We start from the raw sequence: 19783 nt of genomic DNA, 5'->3' as shown, positions 1-19783 counted from the left end.
GGAGCGGTCACCCAATGAGAGCCTCCGTTTCATAGGCGCTTATGCGCCAGTGATCACCCTGGGTGCTTGACCTTCTTTTCTTTGTGGAATCTTCCCAACCATCTTCTTAACCCCACTTTGTAGGTGAGGAGCGGAGGCCTAGAAAAGTTATATGGTCTCCTGAAGGTCACATAGAGCCGCGTCCTTGAAGCTGGCATCGGCAGGGGGCGGCCTGAGTGGGTGTAGGGGCAGGTGTGGCTCACACAACAGCAGTGATAAGAGCTAACCCTTTCTGGACCCACTCGCTCACACGTTTGATCCCCACCGGCCCATGAGAGGGGCGGCTCCCCCCTCTCTCCACGTATCATCCCCTTGAGTCCTGGCAGCAGTCTGCCGGCACCTTTCTTAATGTATTTCACAAGGTCAAGAGCTAATGAGTGACAGAGCTGGGAGTTGAGCCCAGGACCCAGCGCTATTCTTTCTGGCTCTGCTTCTGAAGCTGCTCTCCTGGCCCAAAGTCCTGTGGTCACTCAGGAGCCCAGCCCCTGTGGTTTTCTGGGTATCTGAGCCCAACAGGCGGTGTGATGCCGGCCGCCTTTGGGAGTGTGGCAGAGGGCAACTTCCTGGGGGTACATGCTAATCAGACTGTTCATGGCTGCTTCCCAGGGTGGGGCTGCCTCTCCCTCTCTCAGCAGGGAGTTACAGGGGTGCGTGCAGTTTGGAGAACCTTGTACCGAATACAGGTATTCATCGGTCCGTATTCTCAATGTTTGGGTCATGCCTGTTTTTTATGGAATGCCCGAGGCGGGCCCAGTGCCCTGCTAGGTCCCTGGACAGCAGCTCCCAGTCAAGTTGCCCCTGCCCTGGGTCCAGCCTGGCATAGAGTCCCCAGGCAGCACACCTGTCTCTTAGGCTGCCCTCCCTGCCCCGGTAAGACTCCTGAGTGGCTGCCCCATAAACATTCGTTCTGTCCTTTGGAACCGAGCTTAGGATTCATAACAAGTGGCCTTCCAACCCAGAAGAGCAGATCTGAGGCCACTGTCAGGCGTCCTATGCCAGGTGTGTGTTGAAAGCATTCCTGACCGCCTTTCTGTAGCCTCCTGGGCCACTCTGCCAGTGTTCCGGTTCATGGAAGGGAACATAAATGCCCCCTGCCGAAAGTTCACTCGGCCCTGAAGCGTGTGGACTAAACGTGAGCCCATCTGCGCGTCCCCTCTGTGTCTCCCACAGACTCCTGGACCTGCTCCTCACCTGGCGCTGCAGGCCCTGCTGACCTGTGTTTGCACCTTCTGCTGTGCTCCCCCACCCCGCCCCTGCACAGTCCAGCCTGCCCTCCCCTCCACCTGGGCTGGACACACTCCATACCTGCCTCGCGTTCTTGCCTCACCTCAGATGTGCCCTCTGTGGGGAGGCCGCCTCCACCCCCACCCCATCCCATGCTGCCCTCTTCAGAGCACCTGCCACTGTGAGGCATTGCCCTGTTTGTCATCCAAACCCAGGCCGAGGGCAGGTGCTCTGACTTACTCCCCCGAATGGCGCTCGAGGCGCAGCCTGGCTCCATGCGTCAGAGCCCGCCTGGTCTGCGGTCTCAGTTGCCCTGGTTTACCCGCGGTCTAGAAGCAGGTGACCCTTCCTCTGATGCACCGTCAGATATCGGCCTAACGCTGTGTCACCTGCCCACGTCACTCACCTCCTGCAGCTGTCACATAGGCATTTTCTCATCTCACATGGTCCCAGGAAGAAGTACACTAAGAGAGAGAGAGAGAGAGAGAGAGACCATGTTCACATGGCTTCTATTACAGCATGTTGTTACAGTTGGTATTATTAGTTAGTGTGCCTAACTTAGAACTTTGTCGTAGGTGTGTATGTAGGGGAGAAACAGTATCTATAGGGTTCGGGACTACCCATGGTGTCAGGCTTCCAGTGAGGGTCTTGGAAGGAATCCCCCGTGGACGGCGGGGGTGGGGGGGGCTGTACTGTGAATGAAGGAATGTTTTTGTGGCCGTGGGAAAGCTCAGGTCCATCCGAGGCTTAGACGTGGACAGATGTGAGAGTAAGCTGCATTTCCATTAGAAATTATTAATACATATGCATGCACGTTACCCGCGTGTGAGCGTAGCCATGCCAAAGCTCAGCCACTCTCCAGTGAAGATACCTGGGTCTCGGAGACAGTGCTCGGATAACCTCAACAAGCGGCCCAGAGGCAGGGCCTTAGTTTCTGTCCTGCTCCGCTTAGCGCGTGTCTTTCCAGCTTTCTACCAGTGGGTGGTGCTGCAGCCACAGAAGTCTCCTTCCGGGTGTCCGTGAGTCTTAGGGGGCGAGGGCAGATCAGAGTAGCCCCAGCTTAGCCCCAGGACCTTTCCCATCACCCTGGTCCCCTGTCTTGCTGACACCTGCCTCTGGCACGTTTACAGGAACAGACACCGGAGGAACCCCCGACCCCCGTGTTCCTGAGACTCACCTGGGAGGGGTGAAGGTGGAGGTTCCCTGACCGTCCCTCCAAAAGAGGCAGGTCCTGTGGGTTGAGGTGGGGCAGGGAGTCTGCACGTTTGCGAGGCAGCAGGCGGGTTCTGGCTCGGGCGCCGTGGGTGGTGTTGCCAGGGCTCAAAGTGACCGTTACCTACAAGCGTGGTATGGCCCACCCTGGGACGGGGGGCGCTGTGAGGAGCAACCGGGAAAGCGAGTCCCAGAGCGGGCAGGCCCTGAGGGCCAGGCTGTCAAAGTGAGCCCCATCTCACACTCCCTGCTCCCCGCCCGGCCTGGGGGCAGCCCGACGTGTGCTCAGCGTTCCAGAAGAGATGACTGGTTTCTGGCAGGAAACGGTAGAGGGTGCAGTGAGGGTCTGAAGTCCCACTCTTCAAACACCTGCATCCTTCGTGTCGTTCTGTTAGCACCGACGAGAAGCGAGCAGTCCTCCGTGCAAGCGCCGGGAGGTGCTGAGGCCGCGCGTCACACGCTGCTGTCCTCTTGAGAAGTACTCTGGGAGCAGGCACCAAGGTGTCTGTCCCTTCGGTCTGGGCAACAGTCCCCGGTACTGAAAATGACCTAAGGGAATCCATCACAGGGCTGTTTATAAGAAGAAGTACTTAGTGGGGGGGGAGGGGGGGGTGGAGGGCGGTGCCTGGGTGGCTCCAGTCAGTGAAGCTAAGCGTCTCTTGATTTTGGCTCAGGTCATGATCTCTTGGTTCGTGAGTTTGAGCCCCGCAGAGCCTGTTTGGGGTTCTTTCTCTTTCCCTTTCTTCCTGCCCCTCCCCAACTTGCGTTCTCTCTCTCTCTCTCTCAAATAAATAAACTTAAAAAAAAAAAATAAAAACTTCATTGGAGAAGAGTGAATTTAAACAAACAAACCAACAAACAATTGGTGTTGACCCAAATCTCTAATAACAGAGGAAAGAATATTCCATTCTATCCAGCCATAAACATACTTTTGCAGTGACATGGCGGGAAATATCAATCACGGGCAGTGCCGTGCACACGAATGAGGAAGTCTGTCACGTTTGATAGAGAGCGAGCCCCACAGTAGTCTTGTCGCGTGCCCTCCGGATGGCGCTCCAGGTGTGGGTGTATTCTGTGGCCGTGATGATCCATTACCCTGGGGTGTCCTGGGTGGCTAGGGACAGGTGACCTTAGGCAGCCCTGGTGCCCTGTATACCCTTTTGAATTTTGAGTTCTGCGAAGGGGGTGCCTATCTGAAGGATAAATAAAACTTAAATAAAAGAATAGTGATTGCAGGGCCCTGGTTGTAACGCAGCCAGGTTCTTTTCCCTTGTGTTGAGTGAAAAAAGGCAGTTTGTGGACACGCGTGTTTGTTTTCGCATGACCGTATAAGACTAACCGCACACGAACCAGTGAGATTCCATTCTTAAGGAGAAGAGCCTGGGAGGGAGGATCTCAAAATAGAAACCTGGCTTCTCTTCGGATGGCTGGGAGGAGTGATCTTCCCTCTTCTGTCTACTTCGCTGTATTTCCCAAATGTTCCATGAGGAGTATATCTTTTTTTTACCTTTCATTATGCAAGTAATACACGTCTTTTGTAGAAAAATTAGAAAAAAGAAACAAGCCACTCATAACCGTCACCACTCAGAGAATCCTGTTAGCGATCGCTTTGGAGTGTTTGTTCCCCTCGGGCATTCCCGCGTCCCCTGTGGTTTTGCAGTTCGGAATGTGGCGCTGCTTTCCCAGTGGGGGGACAAAGGAAGGCCGTTTTCAGGAGCGTCTCCAGGGTGGGGACTTGCCCTGCGGGTAACCTGTCTCTGGTCCCTCTGCAGGAGCGCTGTGTGGCCGCCCTGGCCCGGGTCGAGCGCACTGACTTCCTGTCGCCCATGTGCATCGGGGAGGTGGCGCACGTCAGCGCGGAGATCACCTATACCTCCAAGCACTCCGTGGAAGTCCAGGTCAACGTGATGTCTGAAAACATCCTCACAGGTAACTTCCGCATCGCGTCTCACCAGCGGTGACAGACGGCGGCGGCCGCAGCTCACATGCATGGAGGGCTGACCCTGCAGCAGGGGCCGGTCCTGACGCTGTCCGTGAATGACCTCCCTTAATTCCCACCCTGCCATCCTCGTTTCGCAGACAGGAAGGGGTTAAGCAGCGAGCCCGGGAGCGCGTGCCTGGACCAGGATTCGAGCTCTGGCTCTGGGGTTGCAGCCACCGCCCATCCTGCCTTCCGGGGGGGTGGTGGCCTGGTGATTGCTCCTCCTCGGGCGGGGGGGGGGGGGGCTGGGAGGGCACAGGCCCTCCCCCCTCCCTTCCTAAGCCTTCCTAAGTGAAGGTGGTGCCCTGCGCCTGCCCCCGGCCCTGCGTACCAGGCTTAGGCTGAAAGCTCACTGGGCCAACCTTTGACTCTGGTTTGATCTGAATATTCTCTTTCTCAGGGTGGTAACCATGGAAACCCCTTTTCATCCTCCCACTGGGCTCTGCAGGGGAGCGTGGCTCTGGTTTGCACCCGCTGCTGCTTTTTATAACCAGGCTGCTGACGACAACGAAGGCAGGGCCTTTTGTCCCCTTGCTGCCCCCTCCCTGTCCCAGACCACCCTGTCCTCCTGCGCAGAGGACAGTCCTCGCTGGTTCTGAAGGCAGGAGCTGCCTGGGTCCTGATGCCCCCTCGCCCCTTCCTCGGCCATCCCTGCAGGGTGCTGTGCTCAGAGATCTTTAAGGGGCTCAGGCTTCTCCCTTCCCTGGGCCCAGAGCACAGTTGTCCATCTGGAACATCCCGGTGACCCCGGCAGGCCCAGCCATGGCCCAGTGAAGGGTGCAGCGCGAGGCCTGGGATCAGGGAGTGGCCAGCACCCCTGTGCCCCATGTTTGTGGCCTAAGGCCTGTTGCAACTCTGGCATTAGAGGGACCTCGGATGCATCAGGTGATGGCACAGAAAGGGGTACCTAGGTACTGTCTTCTCACAGTAGGGCCTTGGGGTGTCTGTCATCACTCCCTGTGGCCTGTCCCTCTGTGGCCCAGGCTGTCTCTCCTGGGCAGTGCTGGGCATTGTCGGGGGACGTCACTGCCTCAGCTGCTCTCTGTCCTCATGCTTCCTTGTCGATGGCAGTCCCAGCAGTGCTGCTGTTCATCGTGATGGTCAGTGTCACCGAGCCAGGGACCAAAAATGGGGGAGGGGCATGCCTTCCGGATTTCTGTCATCAAAGCCCCCTTTCTGGCATGTCCCAAGCAGTGGCCCAGGAGGAAGCCCTGGGGAACAGCATCGCTGTTGGCGAATGGGGAAGAGGCCGGGGGACAGAGGCGCTCTTGACTTTGAAAGTGGAGCTCACCTCCCTGGCATTGGACCCCCGGCATGGTGCCTCTCAAGGGACATCGTTGGTTGTCACAATTGGAGCTAAGCTACTGGCATCCAGTGTGGGGAGGCCAGGGGTACGCGGGATGGTCTCCCCCACGAAAGGGTGATGCAGTGTCCTTGCGCCGAGGCAGAGAAACCCAGCCCTGGATCGAGAACCTCTGAGGGAAACGGCCGTGTCTTCCTCTCCCCAGCACTTTCCTCGTCTCCAAGCAAATGTGGAGCTGACAACCAGGGGGCAGAGAACAAGGGAGCGAACGAACCACCAAACCCGCAGAGGCTGCCGGGGAGATTTGTGTCTGTGCAGAGATGGGAAGCTGACGGAGGGTTTTGTCTAGAACGACACGCTCTGCCTGACTTCCAAGGGGTCCCTCCCACGGGGGGGGGGGGGGGGGGGCTGGAGGCTCTCGCCTGGGGCCGCGTTGGCGGGATAGCAGCCCCCCCCCACCAGTGAGGACGCACCTCCCCGGGCCCCTGGGCCCCCGTGGCCTCGTCTCTGCTCCTTCCCTGCAGGGTGGGCACTTGGGGCCTCATCTGCCCTGTGCAGGAGGGCACTGGCGGTGAGGAGAGGGCTGCACGTGTCCAGCTTGCCGGACGGAGGGGCAGGCTTGGTGATCCCACTGTGTTCTGAGAAGACACAGGCTCGGGAGAAGCAAGGGACGGGCCCCTGGCCCAGGTGTCCCCACTCCTGACCTCAGGCCTCCCCTGTAACACGGGAAGGGGTCAGTCACGCCTGGACCCTGAGGCCGCGGTTTCTCCACACGGCTTGGTCACCTTGCCCCAGAACGTCCTGCTGCCTCCTTTCTTGTTCTGTGACTTCTGGTCTCTCTCTCATTTCTTTTCTTTCTTGCTTTCTTTTTTTTTTGGAATGTTTATTTTGAGAGAGAGAGCACACACAAGCGGGGGAGGGGCAGAGAGCGAGGGAGACACCGAATCCGAAGCAGGCTGCGTGCTCTGAGCCGTCAGCACGGAGCTGAATGTGGGGCTCGAACCCATGAACCGTGAGATCATGACCTGAGCCGAAGTCAGATGCTCAACGACGTAGCTACCCAGGCGCCCCCTCTCTCTCATTTCTGGCTCTCTTTCTCCAATTGCCACGTCTGTGCATCCCTCTCTCTGTCTTTCCGTGTTTGTATCCGTGTGTCTCTCTCTTATTCTAGGGCCCTGTGTCCCCCGAGGCCTCCCGCTCTGTCTTGACGTGTGTCTGTCTGTCCACATGGCTAGGAGGGGAGGGCAGCGCTCGGCTGCCTTGTCCGTGCACTTGTGGCACCCCCCTACAGCAGTGTGTGGCCCAGCAGACCCGGGGGATTCTGACGGCGGAGGGAACTGAGACCCCAGCAGGCAGAGGTCCCCTGTCTTGTGGGTCCCCCTCCTTCGGGGGCTGTGCAGCCTGTCAGGAGGCAGCCGAGCGAGCACTGACCGAGGCAGACAACCAGCAAACCTTCGCCTTCGAGAAGGCTCATTCATCTCCGGCAACTGTCAAAATATTAAGCTAACTGGGGTGTGATTGTTGCAAACGCTCCAGGAAATAGCTGGGAGCCCTTAAGATTTTCAAATAGGTGTTTTTAATGCTGCAACTGTCTTTTGATGGTTTTATTAAATGATGGAGAAAGTGCAATTAGCATGTTTTGCCTCATTTGCCCTGCGGTGTTCATTTAGGTCCAGAGGCGGGCCACTGCGGGTTTCCATGGAAACCAGTTTGTCAGGCCGGCTCCAGCAGAGTCAGACAGGAAATCTTTATTCCCCAAAGCAGGTTGTCAGATTTACTCTCAGTCAAAGCTCAGTGAAAATAGTTTCCATGTGATTTGTCTGTGGTTCCCGTGCCGTGCTGATGGTACCGTCGTGTCGGGGCCGGGTGTCAGGACCAAGCCCGGGCACCTCGGGCTCACCCTCCTCCTACATGACCGCGGGGCTCGGCTTGGTCCTGAGGGCTGTGTGTAGAGGAGGAGACCAGAGCCCCGGCCCCCTTTGGGAAGGCAGGTCAGAAAGAACTGAGGTGAAGGGAGCTCCAAGAGGGGCTTTAGAGAGCAGGCCTCACTGCCCCCTGTCTGCTACGCTTGCTTCCTGCAGGTGTACTGGTCTCCACGTTGGGGATCTTCCATGTTGAGAAGCTACTCTTTGAAGGCATCCTTGCCAATAGTTCCCTGAAATTACTGGGATCCCGGAGGCCTGCCTGGGTCTGAGTGGCACCGAGTTGCTGTGCGACCCTCGGTAAATCCCTTGACCCCTCTGGGCTCCGGGGTCCTCCAGTACAGGTGAGGGGGAGTGGACTAAGTGACTCTCGACTTTTCTGGTCCAGGGTTCTCAGCCCAGACAGGCCTCTGTGGTAGCCCCATCAAGGGTTCTGTTCCCTGTCGTTCCGCCCAGAGTGGGGTCAGCGGCCCACTGACTGTCTCTCAGCACTCCACTCTGAAGTTTCTGGATGGGAGCTCTGAGTCAGCAGTGAATCCAAGCGTCCAGTGTGAAGGACCGGCCCCACCCGGCTGGCTGCGCACCTGTGCCGGGGTCTGTGGCCTGGCCAGCACCCCCCACCCCCTGGCTGCTCACGTGTGCCCTGGCTCGGCGACTCCCCGAGCCTCCCGCCCATGTGCCGCTGTCCTTCTGGCCCCTGTGTGGCGGGAGCTCTTCTCAGTGGTGTTGAGGCAGGTGGATGTCCCCTTGCTGAGCGCTGTGGCGTGAAGCTTCTCAGCAGAGCGTGCTTGACCAGAAGTTCAGGATCTGCCGGACCTGTTTGCGGGAACCCGAGCTCGGCCTGGGCTGAGTCCCCTGGCTTTGTCCCCTTTTCTCCGGGAGGTGCTGAGTGAGGGCCCCACCTGAGGCTGCTCAGGCTTCTGGGCGTGTTGGGGACCAAACTTCCCTTCCATCAAATACCCTCAAGGAGGCAGTGCCTGCAGGTGGCGCCCTCTGTGTCAGCAAATGCTGGAAAGCCGGGACCCCCAGGCTCAAGGTGTGTGTGAACTGAAGCCTCTCCAGCACCCTCCAGAGGGCAGCATTGTGGTGGGGATGGTGCTGGCTTCCGGTGCTCCAGACCCCCCCCCCCCCCCCCCCCGCTCGCACCTTGTGGCTAAAAAAGGCTTTGGGTGGGCGCCTGGGTGGCTCGGTCAGTTGAGCATCAAACTTGGGCCCAGGTCATGATCTCACGGTTCGTGGGTTCGAGGCCCACATCGGGCCCTGTGCTGACAGCTCAGAGCCTGGAACCTGCTTCGGATTCTGTGTCTCCCTCTCTTTCAGCCCTCCCCTGCTCACACTCTGTCTCTCTCTCAAGAATAAATACAAACGTTAAAATTTTTTTCAAAAAGGCCTTGGGGATTAGGGGCCCGAGAGAGGTGTGTTTCAGCCCCGCCTGCCCTGTGCCCTGAACTTCCTGTGGTCTCCCTGTGTCACCACTCATGTGTCGTTTTTTTTTTTCTCTGAAGGAACTAAAAAGCTGACCAACAAGGCCACCCTGTGGTACGTGCCCCTGTCACTGAAGAACGTGGACAAGGTCCTGGAGGTGCCTCCAGTCGTGGTAAGGAGACCCCCTTCCACTTCTCTCTGGGGACAGATGGCAGAGGCCTGGTCATCGGCCACACAGACGTCCCTGGAGAGCCGCAGGGGCTGGGCGCCGGCCGGCCTGCCAACAAGAAATGCCAGTGGAGGGGGTGTCCCTGCCTGGGATCTTCCCTGATGGGAACGTGAGTGAAGGCTGGCCCCGTGCAGCCAGATGCCCTTCCTGGAGGACCCTTCCTCGTGCCCCCGACCGGAGGAGAGGTGGGGGCCAGGATGGTGTCGGGTGACGGGTCTTTCTGCCGAGAGCCAGGACCTCCAGGCTGCCTGGCCCAGGCCAGCTGCTCCCCTTCGTGGTCCCTGAGGAAACAGACGCTAAGACATCTGTTTCAGCCTCTTCTCCCTCCACTTGCCCCTGCTGGTGCCTGCCACCACCCTTGCTTCTGTCCTTGTGGCTTTGCTGCAGACAGAGGCATCTTTGCATGGAGGGAGCCCGTCGTGTTCTGGTTGTTTCTGGGCCCGCTGTGGGAGCGCTGGGGTGGCAGGCTTTGGAGGGTGAACGTGGTGCCAGTGAAGGATTTCGTTCCTTCCCTGAGGCTGCCCCTCGCCTCCTCCCGTGACCCCAGTCCCTTCGTGTTTCCAGGACACGCATGACAGCTCCTCCGTGGACACCCGCAGCTCTCGGTTCCCACACCTAAGCTCTTCTCAGAGGGAAAGGTCCTGTGGCTGCAGTTAGCATTTCCCTGCCATCACGACATACAGAGAACGACATTTTTTTAAGTTTATTTATTTTGAAAGAGAGAGAGAGAAGGCGTGCGCACATGAGCAGGGAAGGGGCAGAGAGAGAGGGGGAGAGAGAGAATCCCACGCGGGCTCTGCACTGGTAGTGTGGAGCTGAGTCTCACAACTCGTCGCTCTATCTCACGAACTGCGAGATCGTGACCTGAGCTGAAATCAAGTCTGATGCTTAGCCACCTGAGCTCCCTGGTGCCCAGAGAACAACATTTTTTCAAGTAATGGAACCGAGAACCAGATAGGTGGGGACCGGTGTCTGCTCACATAGCTCGCAGAGAAGCCGGGCGATCCTGGCTGGGTCCAGCTGTCCCTGCCCTGCTCCTGGGGACTCCCTGGCACAGGCCCTTCCCGCTTAGGGGAGGCCCGCTCTGTCTCCCCTACAGGCTTTCTCACTCCCCTGCGCCCCTGCAGGGTAAGACTGGCCTCCCACCCTCTGCCCACCAGCTCAGTGTCTAACCATACACCCTGTCTGGGCCCCCGGGGACAGTCCAGGCCCAGGTGGCACATTTGCCCGGGTGGGGATGGCCGGCCGCGGGGCTCCGGCTGCCGTGTAGTCTAGATTTTTACAAAGAAAGACACCTTGGGGCAGGGGAGCCCTCTCCGCATTGAACAGGAAGGGTGCTTAGACCTTGGCCTGGGTCAGGTTGGTGGCCAGTCCTTTGGAACTGTGAGAGAAGGGAGGCAGTGCTCCCCCCACCCCCGACAGCACTGGTGTCACCCACCCCTGCACAAGTGAGGAGAGTGTGTGGACGCTCAGGGCCGGGGTGTGGGGCCGACGGCTCCTGCTGGTCATGTCTGTATGAGTGTCCTTGGGCTGCTGGATGGAGGCCCCAGGGAGGACCCTTCCTGCCTCTTCCAGCTTCTGGCGGCTGCGGGCTCTCCTTGGCTGGTGGGAGCACCCCTCCCACCTCTGCCTCAGACTTCCCCTTCGGGTGTCTGTGTGTGCCCCGCGTAGCCGAGCCCCAGCCGGTGGCACCGGGGTCCACATGCAGTATGTCCTCATCCCTGCTGATTACACCCGCGCAGACTCCGATGCTGTGAGAGGCCACTTGTACCGGTCCCGGGGGAGGCAGGAGCTTTGACAGGACCCTGTTCAAGCCAGAACACTGCCCTTCAGTCCAGCCCCACCCCGCCGCCTCTCTCCCTTTTCCTCCGTCTCTCCCGTCCCTGCACCACTGACTGGGGGGGCTTTAAGACCGAAGTCTGGGGGCGCCTGGGTGGCGCAGTCGGTTAAGCGTCCGACTTCAGCCAGGTCACGATCTCGCGGTCCGTGAGTTCGAGCCCCGCGTCAGGCTCTGGGCTGATGGCTCAGAGCCTGGAGCCTGTTTCCGATTCTGTGTCTCCCTCTCTCTCTGCCCCTCCCCTGTTCATGCTCTGTCTCTCTCTGTCCCAAAAATAAATAAACGTTGAAAAAAAAAAAAAAATTAAAAAAAAAAAAAAAAAAAAAAAAAAGACCGAAGTCTGCGGCACAGCGACTTTTTCTCTCTAGAAATTAACAGACGTACCTGCCTCTGCCTTCACCTTTCCCACTAAGCACTTGGCGTTAAATTAGCCATATCCGCATGTAAGTACAACATAATTACTAAACTGATTTAGTTTTCAGATGCCACAGAATTTAGAAGTCTCTGGCAGACCTTTTCTGTGGCTTCAGCGCCATCTGATATGTGTTACGGGGTTGATACCGAGGGAAGATTCTGGGGCTGAGCACATAAGCTTTTGCTTCCTCTGGCTCCTCAGGGCCCCGGGGGCTGAGAGCTTTGGGTCTTCAGCCAGCAGGACGGGGTGGGTGGCGTGCCGGTTCCTGTCCCCCCAGAGGGCCAGGGCAGCTCCTCCCCAGGGAGCACTCACCCCCACATCCCGGAGGGGCCCAGAGCTTTCCCAACCCCTTTGTTAAGCCGGCTTTGATAAGACATAAATACCAACTTTGCCCTTGTAGAGGCGGAAGCGGCGAGTTCTCCAGATGGGAGAAACCACCCAGCTCCCAGCTGCAGCCGCTGCTAATATTTATGGGAGCTTTTCTTCCCCCACGTGTGAGGCCCACATATAAGCCTTCAGTTGCTTTGAAATATAGGTCTGCTGTTTTCATTGTCCTGATTGATCCTGGAAAGCTCTGTGTCTCTCTGGCGTTTATGCTTATCTGCTGGTAGCTTAGCCACAAGGCTTCCTAATACCCCCCCTGAATCTTCCTGTCAACCTTTGACAGCTGTCATTTATCCGAGAACACACATCTCTGTCTTGGTGCGTGTGTATTACATGTCTCTTTCGCATGTATATACATATTACCTACGTGTATGTCACACATATCTCACAGATACACATGTAGATGTCACAGGCACACACATACCTTAGAACACACACGCTCACGTGCTCATGGATTTACTGCATGTGCACATTTCCCTGGAAGAAGCCCAGCCGTCAGCCGCGTGCAGTGTTAAATAACTCCACCTTCTTCTCCAGGAAACAGGGACCCCAGTATCCCTGTGACAGTAGAAAGATTCCTGCGGTGGCCGGGGGGGCAGCAAGGCCCGGGAGAGACCTGGTGGGTGGTGGAGAGTGGACGCTTGGGGCTTTTTCCAGTGTCCAAATGTGCACTTAAGAGTCTTGCACAGACGGTTGGGACATTGGGGCTGAGCTGGCTTCTGCTTCATTCACATCAGCTGGGCTTGACGAGCCCTTGGGGATGGGAGTGGGGTACCAGCCCATCACTGGGATGCTCTAGTGATTTTATCCCCAGATTTAAAGCCAGCAGGGCAACGGTTGTGAGGAGGCTGCGTTTCCTCTGCCTTTGTGGCCCAAGTCTGGATGGGGCCCCGCCAGGCCCCATGTGGCTGCACATAGCCAGGATTTATTAGGCTCTGGGCGGGGGCGGGGCGGGGGTTGGCTCTTTCTTAAAATCTCTTTAGGGGCGCCTGGGTGGCTCAGTCGGTTGAGCGTCCGACTTCGGCTCAGGTCACGGTCTCGTGGTCTGTGGGTTTGAGCCCCACGTCGGGCTCTGTGCTGACAGCTCGGAGCCTGGAGCCGCTCCGGATTCTGTGTCTCCCTCTCTCTCTCTGACCCTCCCCTGTTCATGCTCTGTCTCTCTCTGTCTTAAAAATAAATAAACATTAAACAAAATTTTGTTTTTCAAATCTCTTTAAAAGGCATTTCTTGAGGACAGTTGAGTTCAACCATGGATTTTTCCAGATAGGCACAGCACAGACTCTGCTCTTAGGGCCTTTACTCTGGACAGTGGGACGGGAAGCAACAATTTACTTATGGAGGAAAAGGGTAAATTATCCACTGCAACTTAAACACTCATGGTCTGTTTCTTTTGAACAAACCACTCAGCTCCTTTCTCAGCCTCCTTTGGAGACAGGCTCTCTGAGCCTCAGATAATGGTAATTAAGCCACAGAGTGGTGTTCAGACCCTGTGTGATTTGGGGCAGAGCCACGAGCAGGAAGATCAAGAAGTTTAAAAGTAGCTTTTGAAAGAAGCTCTAAAATTGCCACCTGAGATGAATTTGCCTAAGTCAGAGAGCCTTCATGGGGGGACAGAGAAGGGAACAAGGGGCCCTGAGCTTAGTAGCCACTCCGTGGGCTCAGCCAGGAATGCTGGCTGAGGGAATGAAGGGGCAGATGTTGGAACCAACCAAAGGAGGATGGCTGGGCCACAGTCGGCACAGGGGGCCTGGGCCGTGGCGGCGGGAAGGGAGAGGGCCGGGCCCCTGGGGGAAGCAGCTGTCAGAGGGCCCGTGGACCTGGTCCGGTCTTCTCATGTCCCACAGGAAGGGCGTGTGTACCCTACAGTGGGCCGGAGGATGGGGCCCTTGCTGTCACGTCAGGGAAACCCAGCATCTCTCTCTGTGCCCAAGGAACCCCAGTTTTTGTGCCAGTTGTATATTCATGTTTATTTCTTAACTTCCTGGGTCCAAACCCCTGTGATCCATTAAGAAAGCTCCAGTGGGGCTGTCTCTGCTCTGGGGAGCATTCCTTGCAAACCTGCAGCCTCTTGGACAGGCTGGGGGTCAGCAGAGTGAGGATGTCGAGGGCACGCAGAAAACCTGCTCTCTCCTCACCCTGTTGGGGCTCCCTGGACTCTGTAGTTCAGGGTCCAGGAATGAACCCCAGGAAGGGAAGGGCAAGTGTAAAACAAAATAAGTAACTGATTGTTGACGTGATGCTGTTTTAGCAGTGGGACATTGGGAGCAGGCTAAACGCTCACGCATATGAACCGGGCCTCTCCCCTAAGTCATGTTAGGTTAGTAAGTTCTGCTAATGCAGTGAAAGGAGGAAATATTGCTACTTTGACACTTTCCACAGGGGCATGTGGGTGGCTCAGTCGGTTGAGTGTCCGAATCTTGGACTCTTGGTTTTGGCTCAGGTCACGATCTCAGGGCTCGGGAGTCTGAGCCCTGCATTGGTCTCCCTGCTGACAGTGTGGGGCCTGCTTGGGATTCTCCGTGTCCCTCGCTCTCTGCCCCTCCCCGGCTTGCTCTCTCTTTCTCAAAAGAAACATTTTTTTTAAGTATACAGTGAAAAAAAAAAAAAAGAAACTTCTCACATAGCGTGGTAGAACTATCTATATAGACGTGGGCATAACAACAATTCTAAAAAGCACATGAAGCAAACATTTGACTGAGATTTCCACCTTCTGTGTATTTTGTTGTTTATATTAGACGTGTAGTATCGGGAAAACAATAGATGGCTCCAGTTACGTAAATGTAGGCCACCACACAAGGAAGCCTTGAGCCCAGGAGGCTGAGCCAGGCCTGGCCGGGGAGGCCGAGGGGAGGCAGGCCAGGCTCACTGCTGCCGGCCTGACCGTCTCTCCGCGCTTCTCCGCAGTATTCCCGACAGGAGCAGGAGGAGGAGGGCCGGAAGCGGTACGAGGCCCAGAAGCTGGAGCGCATGGAGACCAAGTGGAGGAACGGAGACATCGTGCAGCCCGTCCCGAACCCAGGTAAAGGCTGGGGTGCGGGATGGGGGGGCGAACCGCCGCCAGCCCGTGTGGAACGTTCTCCTCTCAGGGGCAGTGCAGCCCCCACACCTGGCGCTGTCGCCTGCGACCAGGCCCTCTGGGCTCCCTGGGGCCCTGTCCCCTGTCCGCGCACCATACAGAACCCTCCCCAGCAGCACAGTCAGCAACGAGGGGACAGGATGGCTCAGCGAGGCCCCGCAGCCCGTGGAGTGTTGGGGCGGAGGCCCTGCTACCTGGGCAGAGTGGAGGTGCCTGGGCGTGGAGTTGCTCTTGTGTCCTCCCCCGCGCCCCCCATGTGCTCAGGAGCACATTTCTTATGGGATTTCCAGTTCATAAAAAACACAAATGGCAACAGCTTTTCCTACGTCGTTCCTCGCCAGCCCGCCACTCATGTGTCGCCGTGGCAAATGGCCCCCCTGGCTGTGCAGGCGAGAACGCTCTGTGGGTGCACCGGCGCCTTCTCGGGCCGCGTCCGCCTGGTCTTTTGCCCCCTTGCCCGCACGTCCAGGTGGCCAGCTTTAACAGCGTGTCCATCCAGAATCCGAACACGTGGGTCCAGGGATGGTCCCCTGCAGATGGGACTTCCCCCACCGCGTCCTGAGCAGACGGCTTCCCCGGTGCCCAGACAGTTCAGGGCAGGGTCTCTGGGGCTGTCTGTTCCCATTGGGACACGGTGAGTGCTTGGGACGTGGGTCTTCCTGGTAACCTGTGTCTCCCCTGCACACGCAGTGACCACGTTTTATCTGCGTGGAGAGCGCTCTCCAGAACATGCTGTGTGTTGTTGCCGGGTTCCGTAGGTGACACCTCAGGGCACCCCAGACACAGGTAGTGTCTGAGTTCCTGGTTTGGTCCTTGACAGCTGAGGACCTGTCCCGAGGAATCCCTCTCCTCACTCTGAGCTGTGCCCCGACTTCCACTAACCAGGACCATGGCGAGCTCCAGGGCCCGGGCCAGACAAAGTTTCCGGCCACCCACCCACTTGCCCTGGCTGCAGGCCACGTCCAGCATCGGGGTAGGGGCGCTGGTGACGGCGCAGCAGGGTACACATGAGGACGGGACCTTCTGGGCTTCGAGTTGGGCCGTTCAGCCGGCATGTCCTGGCTTCCCCAGGCGGGGTCTATTTGCACAAGAGTCTGCAAACCTTTTGGTCCCTTCCTGTGCGTCTCCCCCTTATCCTTCTCATGTTCCAGCCTCAAACCCGCCCACAGGGAAGGCTGGTGGACTGTGCGTGGGTTGGTGTCTTTATTGTTCTTTTCACCTCTGCTTTCCAGCAAACGCCAAAATGACAAATTCCTCGTCTGAAATGTTGCTGCTCTGATGAAATTCTATGAAGCGGTAACTCTAAAGATAAAAAGTAAAGAGACGGTCTGTTGATAACACAGTAACCCACAAGACAGGCCTGGGGTCCCTCCTGATGACGAAGGTCTGCCCCAGGCCCTAAGACCTCTGCTGAGGGCGTCAGACCTGGGCTCTGCTTTTGGGAGGGCAAGCGCACAGGCTGGTCAGGCACAGATACGGAGGGCGACAAATGATGTGAGGGAGGCGAGGTGGGGGTTCTTAGGAGAGGTACACACTCGGCGCTGAGGGAATTCGGGGACAGAGAAACTGGAGGGGGCTGAGCGGCAGCCCTCCCCAGAAGACACGTCCGTGTCTGGACCCTTAGTTGCAGAAAGGGTGTTTGCAAGTGTAGTCAAGTGAAGGATCTCGAGATGAGGTCGTTCTGCTTTACCCAGGTGGGCCCCAAATCCAGTCATCATCAGTGTTCTTTTTTGGTTTTGTTTTTTTTAGAGAGAGAGAGAACGTGTATGAAGGAGGGGCAGAGGGAGGAAGAGAGTGAATCTTAAGCAGGCTCCATGCTCAATACAGAGCCCGACCTGGGGCTCGATCTCCCAAACTGAGATCATGACCTGTGTCAAAGTCAAGAGTTGGACTCTCAACTGACTGAGCCACCCAGGTGCCCCGTGACCAGTGTTCTCATTAGACAGGAGGGGGAGACAGTGTCAGGCCAGCAGCAAGGGCAGGGCTGGGGAGAAGTCGGGGAGGCACGTGGGGTCTGCTCGGGCGCTCCCCTCCGTGGGTGGTTTCTGGCGAGTGCTTGGGATGGAAGCTGGGCTGAGGGCCGAGTCCGGGGCTTTGAGAACCTGAGGTCGGTCCTGGTTTCCTCCTTTGACTGTCTGGGAAACTGAATATAAAGCTCACGGTTTCCAGGTTAAAGTCCCTTTGCGCATGGGGTTATTTTCTGTTTGCTATGGTGTTTGACTGTAAATCTGGTACATAATGTTTCTCGGAATCTGTTACTCTCCAAAGATATTAACCAAAGGTGGCCTTCTGAAGCTCGAGCTTTCTTGACAGACTTTTACAAGCTTTTATTTTTTACTTTTCTGTGTTCCAATAAAAATGCATCTTTCTCACAAGATTGGCTTGGGGGGACTGGCTTTTAAATGCTTCTTCAGGAAGTCATACGTCCGTTGCTTGTGTTTTTGAATGTCATCTGTGCTTCTGACCTCAGTTTCCCGGTAGAGCTGCCCTCGGCCTGGCAGGGCTCCCAGTGCCTGGAGTAGGACGGGCTCCCCGGGACCGGCCACCACCTCCTGCGTGGCTCGGCCCGGGCTGCGTCTGGGGGCTGTGCTTGAGCCAGCAGGACAGGAGCTCAGCAGGAAGGGCCGAGCGTGTGCTCAGCGCTGGGGGTCTTTCCAACACTTGAGCCCCTTCCTGTGGGGGGACCCCCGCCACCCCACGTGTCTGCGGCTCTCTGTCACTGTTGAGACCAGACCCAGATTTCAGCCAGCTGTTGCCTAGCAACCCCCTTCCAGGGCTGACCTCATCCTTGAGACGCCTTTTCAGAAAGTCTGGGAGCTCTTTAAAACCCAGCTTTTCTTATTGTTTTCTCCATCTGACGAGAGAAAATAGAATTACCTTGAACTCTTTGCTCCACGGCCATCAGATGTCCAGCTTTGACCATGTAGGGACTGTTTGGCCATCTGGAGCCTTTTGGGGGAGCTGTGAGGTTTAGGACAAAGTCAGCCTGGCTCTGGTTGTTGGCCTGGGCCCGGGCTCTGCCTCCCTGTGGCCGGCCTGTGACCGGCCACCCCTACGGGCACGTCCTCTCCAAGCCGTCCGTGAGAGTGCTTGGTGCCCGTCTCGGATCTGACCGGGATCTGACCAGGTCCCACCATCCTGTGCCCGTGAGCACTTGCTCTGGGGAGGGAGTGAGGTGTGGGGAGGCAGGGGCCGGGCAGCGAGGGAAAGATTGTGTAGAGTCAGACTGCCCTGGTCTGAATCCCACTTCTGCCTCCACGGGGGCTTAGTCTCCCTGTGCCTCTGTTTCCTTGGCTGCAAACACAGTAAAGGGGAATTTTGTGTTTGTTTATGGCCGTGTTGATCCTCTCCTGTCACTGCCCTGGGGACCTCACTCAGGTTCCGGATGTCATCGTATAGTTGAGGTTCAAAGAATTGGCTCTGTATTAGCCAAAGTCATGGTAGCTGCTGTAGCTTCTGAACCCTAAAATCCTACTGCCTAACTTACTAGAGGTTCATTTCCTATAAAGTCCAAACCGGGTGTTCCTAATCAGGGGGTGTCCTGCAGATGGTGTGGACTCTGTCTTGGGGCTCTGCCTCTTTAACAGGTAGCTTCCGGGGTTCTCTTGGAAGGGGAAAGAGCAGGCAGGCTCACACATCTGGGATTTTGATGGTCGGGCCCGGAAGCGGCAACGCCCCTGGGCAGCCTGCGAGGGGCCATGCGTGGAGAAGGCGAGGAGAAGGGACTGCCCCGTCCTGCCTGCTGTCCGCCTGTTCATTCCTTCGCACGTGTGGGTCACCTCACCCAGAAATCCTGCCCAGCTTGCGTCAGAGAGCAGTGTCTCGGGTTGTGTGTGGCCTCTTGTTGCATTTAGATGCAGTACTTTGGGGACAGGGGCCGGGAGCCAGTGAACTAACAATGGGCCCCCTGCACTGGCACTGTCTACACAGAGGCGGGACAGCAGGTGAGGGGCGGACACGCTCACCTGTTCCCAGGGCTGAGCCTCCTGGCCAGGGGAGGGCCTGCAGGAGACCCTGGTGCTGCCCTCGGGGTGAGGGTGGGTCCTCTCAGTCCCTTTCAGCTGTCCGGAAGGGTCTTTGTGTCCACTGTCCTCCTCGGCCTCACTGGAGTGGGCACCTGCTCATCTGCGATGGGGGACGTCAGAGGTTTTCCCCTCCTGAGCTTAGTGAGCATTGGATCTGTTGACTTCCTGTCGGCTGCTTGTGACAGTCACTCTGAGAGTCCTTTCCAGCATACTTCTCAAGCTCTCTGAGCTGGACGGTGGCTTCCTTGACACTCTCTCGCATGGACACATTCGTGGGCTGAGTGGTGATGGGCTTTGATCTCTGTGCCCCTTGGTCCCCAGAAGCAATAGGCTCTTCCCACCTTGATGCCCCAGGTCTCTGGGCTCCATTCACTCTCATTTCTGCTTCCAAACTGGCTGTTTCAAGGGTTTCCTTTGGGTGGGGCCCCAATTCTGATGCCCACTTACGTATTCATTAAGGCAGCATGGGCAGCAGTAACAGCCTCCGAGTCTCTGTGGCTCCACCTTGCACTTGGCAGTCTTTTCCCGTAGGTATCACTGTGGTTCACCTGAGGCGCAGAAATGAACAGAGGAGAGGCCGCTGAGGATGACCAGGGACCGGGAACCAAACACACAAAAAAATAGACACAGGCCCACGTGCGAAGAGCTCCGTGGGTGCCAAGTTCACGGCCGAGGGAAGCAGGACTGGGGTGTGGCCGGGGGGGGGGGGTG

The 19783-nt window shown here is 57.3% G+C and overlaps 1 protein-coding gene across 5 annotated transcripts in view; it reads left to right on the top strand.

Annotated features, from left to right (window-relative positions):
• Positions 1 to 19783, top strand: part of ACOT7 (acyl-CoA thioesterase 7) — a 102743-nt gene that overhangs the window by 35707 nt on the left and 47253 nt on the right. For all 5 annotated transcript variants that reach the window (XM_086715521.1, XM_086715522.1, XM_086715523.1 and 2 more), the window contains exons 3-5: positions 4248 to 4404; positions 9187 to 9278; positions 14876 to 14990. In XM_086715521.1, the coding sequence (XP_086571647.1) occupies positions 4248 to 4404; positions 9187 to 9278; positions 14876 to 14990 (364 nt within the window). The remainder of the gene's footprint in view (positions 1 to 4247; positions 4405 to 9186; positions 9279 to 14875; positions 14991 to 19783) is intronic.

The sequence above is a fragment of the Puma concolor genome, chromosome C1, assembly GCF_028749965.1.
Source record: "Puma concolor isolate L17-30 chromosome C1, mPumCon1.1.hap2, whole genome shotgun sequence".
In the NCBI taxonomy this organism is placed as follows: domain Eukaryota; kingdom Metazoa; phylum Chordata; class Mammalia; order Carnivora; family Felidae; genus Puma; species Puma concolor.
Note: the sequence above shows the minus strand (reverse complement) of the source record. Positions and strands in the feature narration are given on the sequence as shown.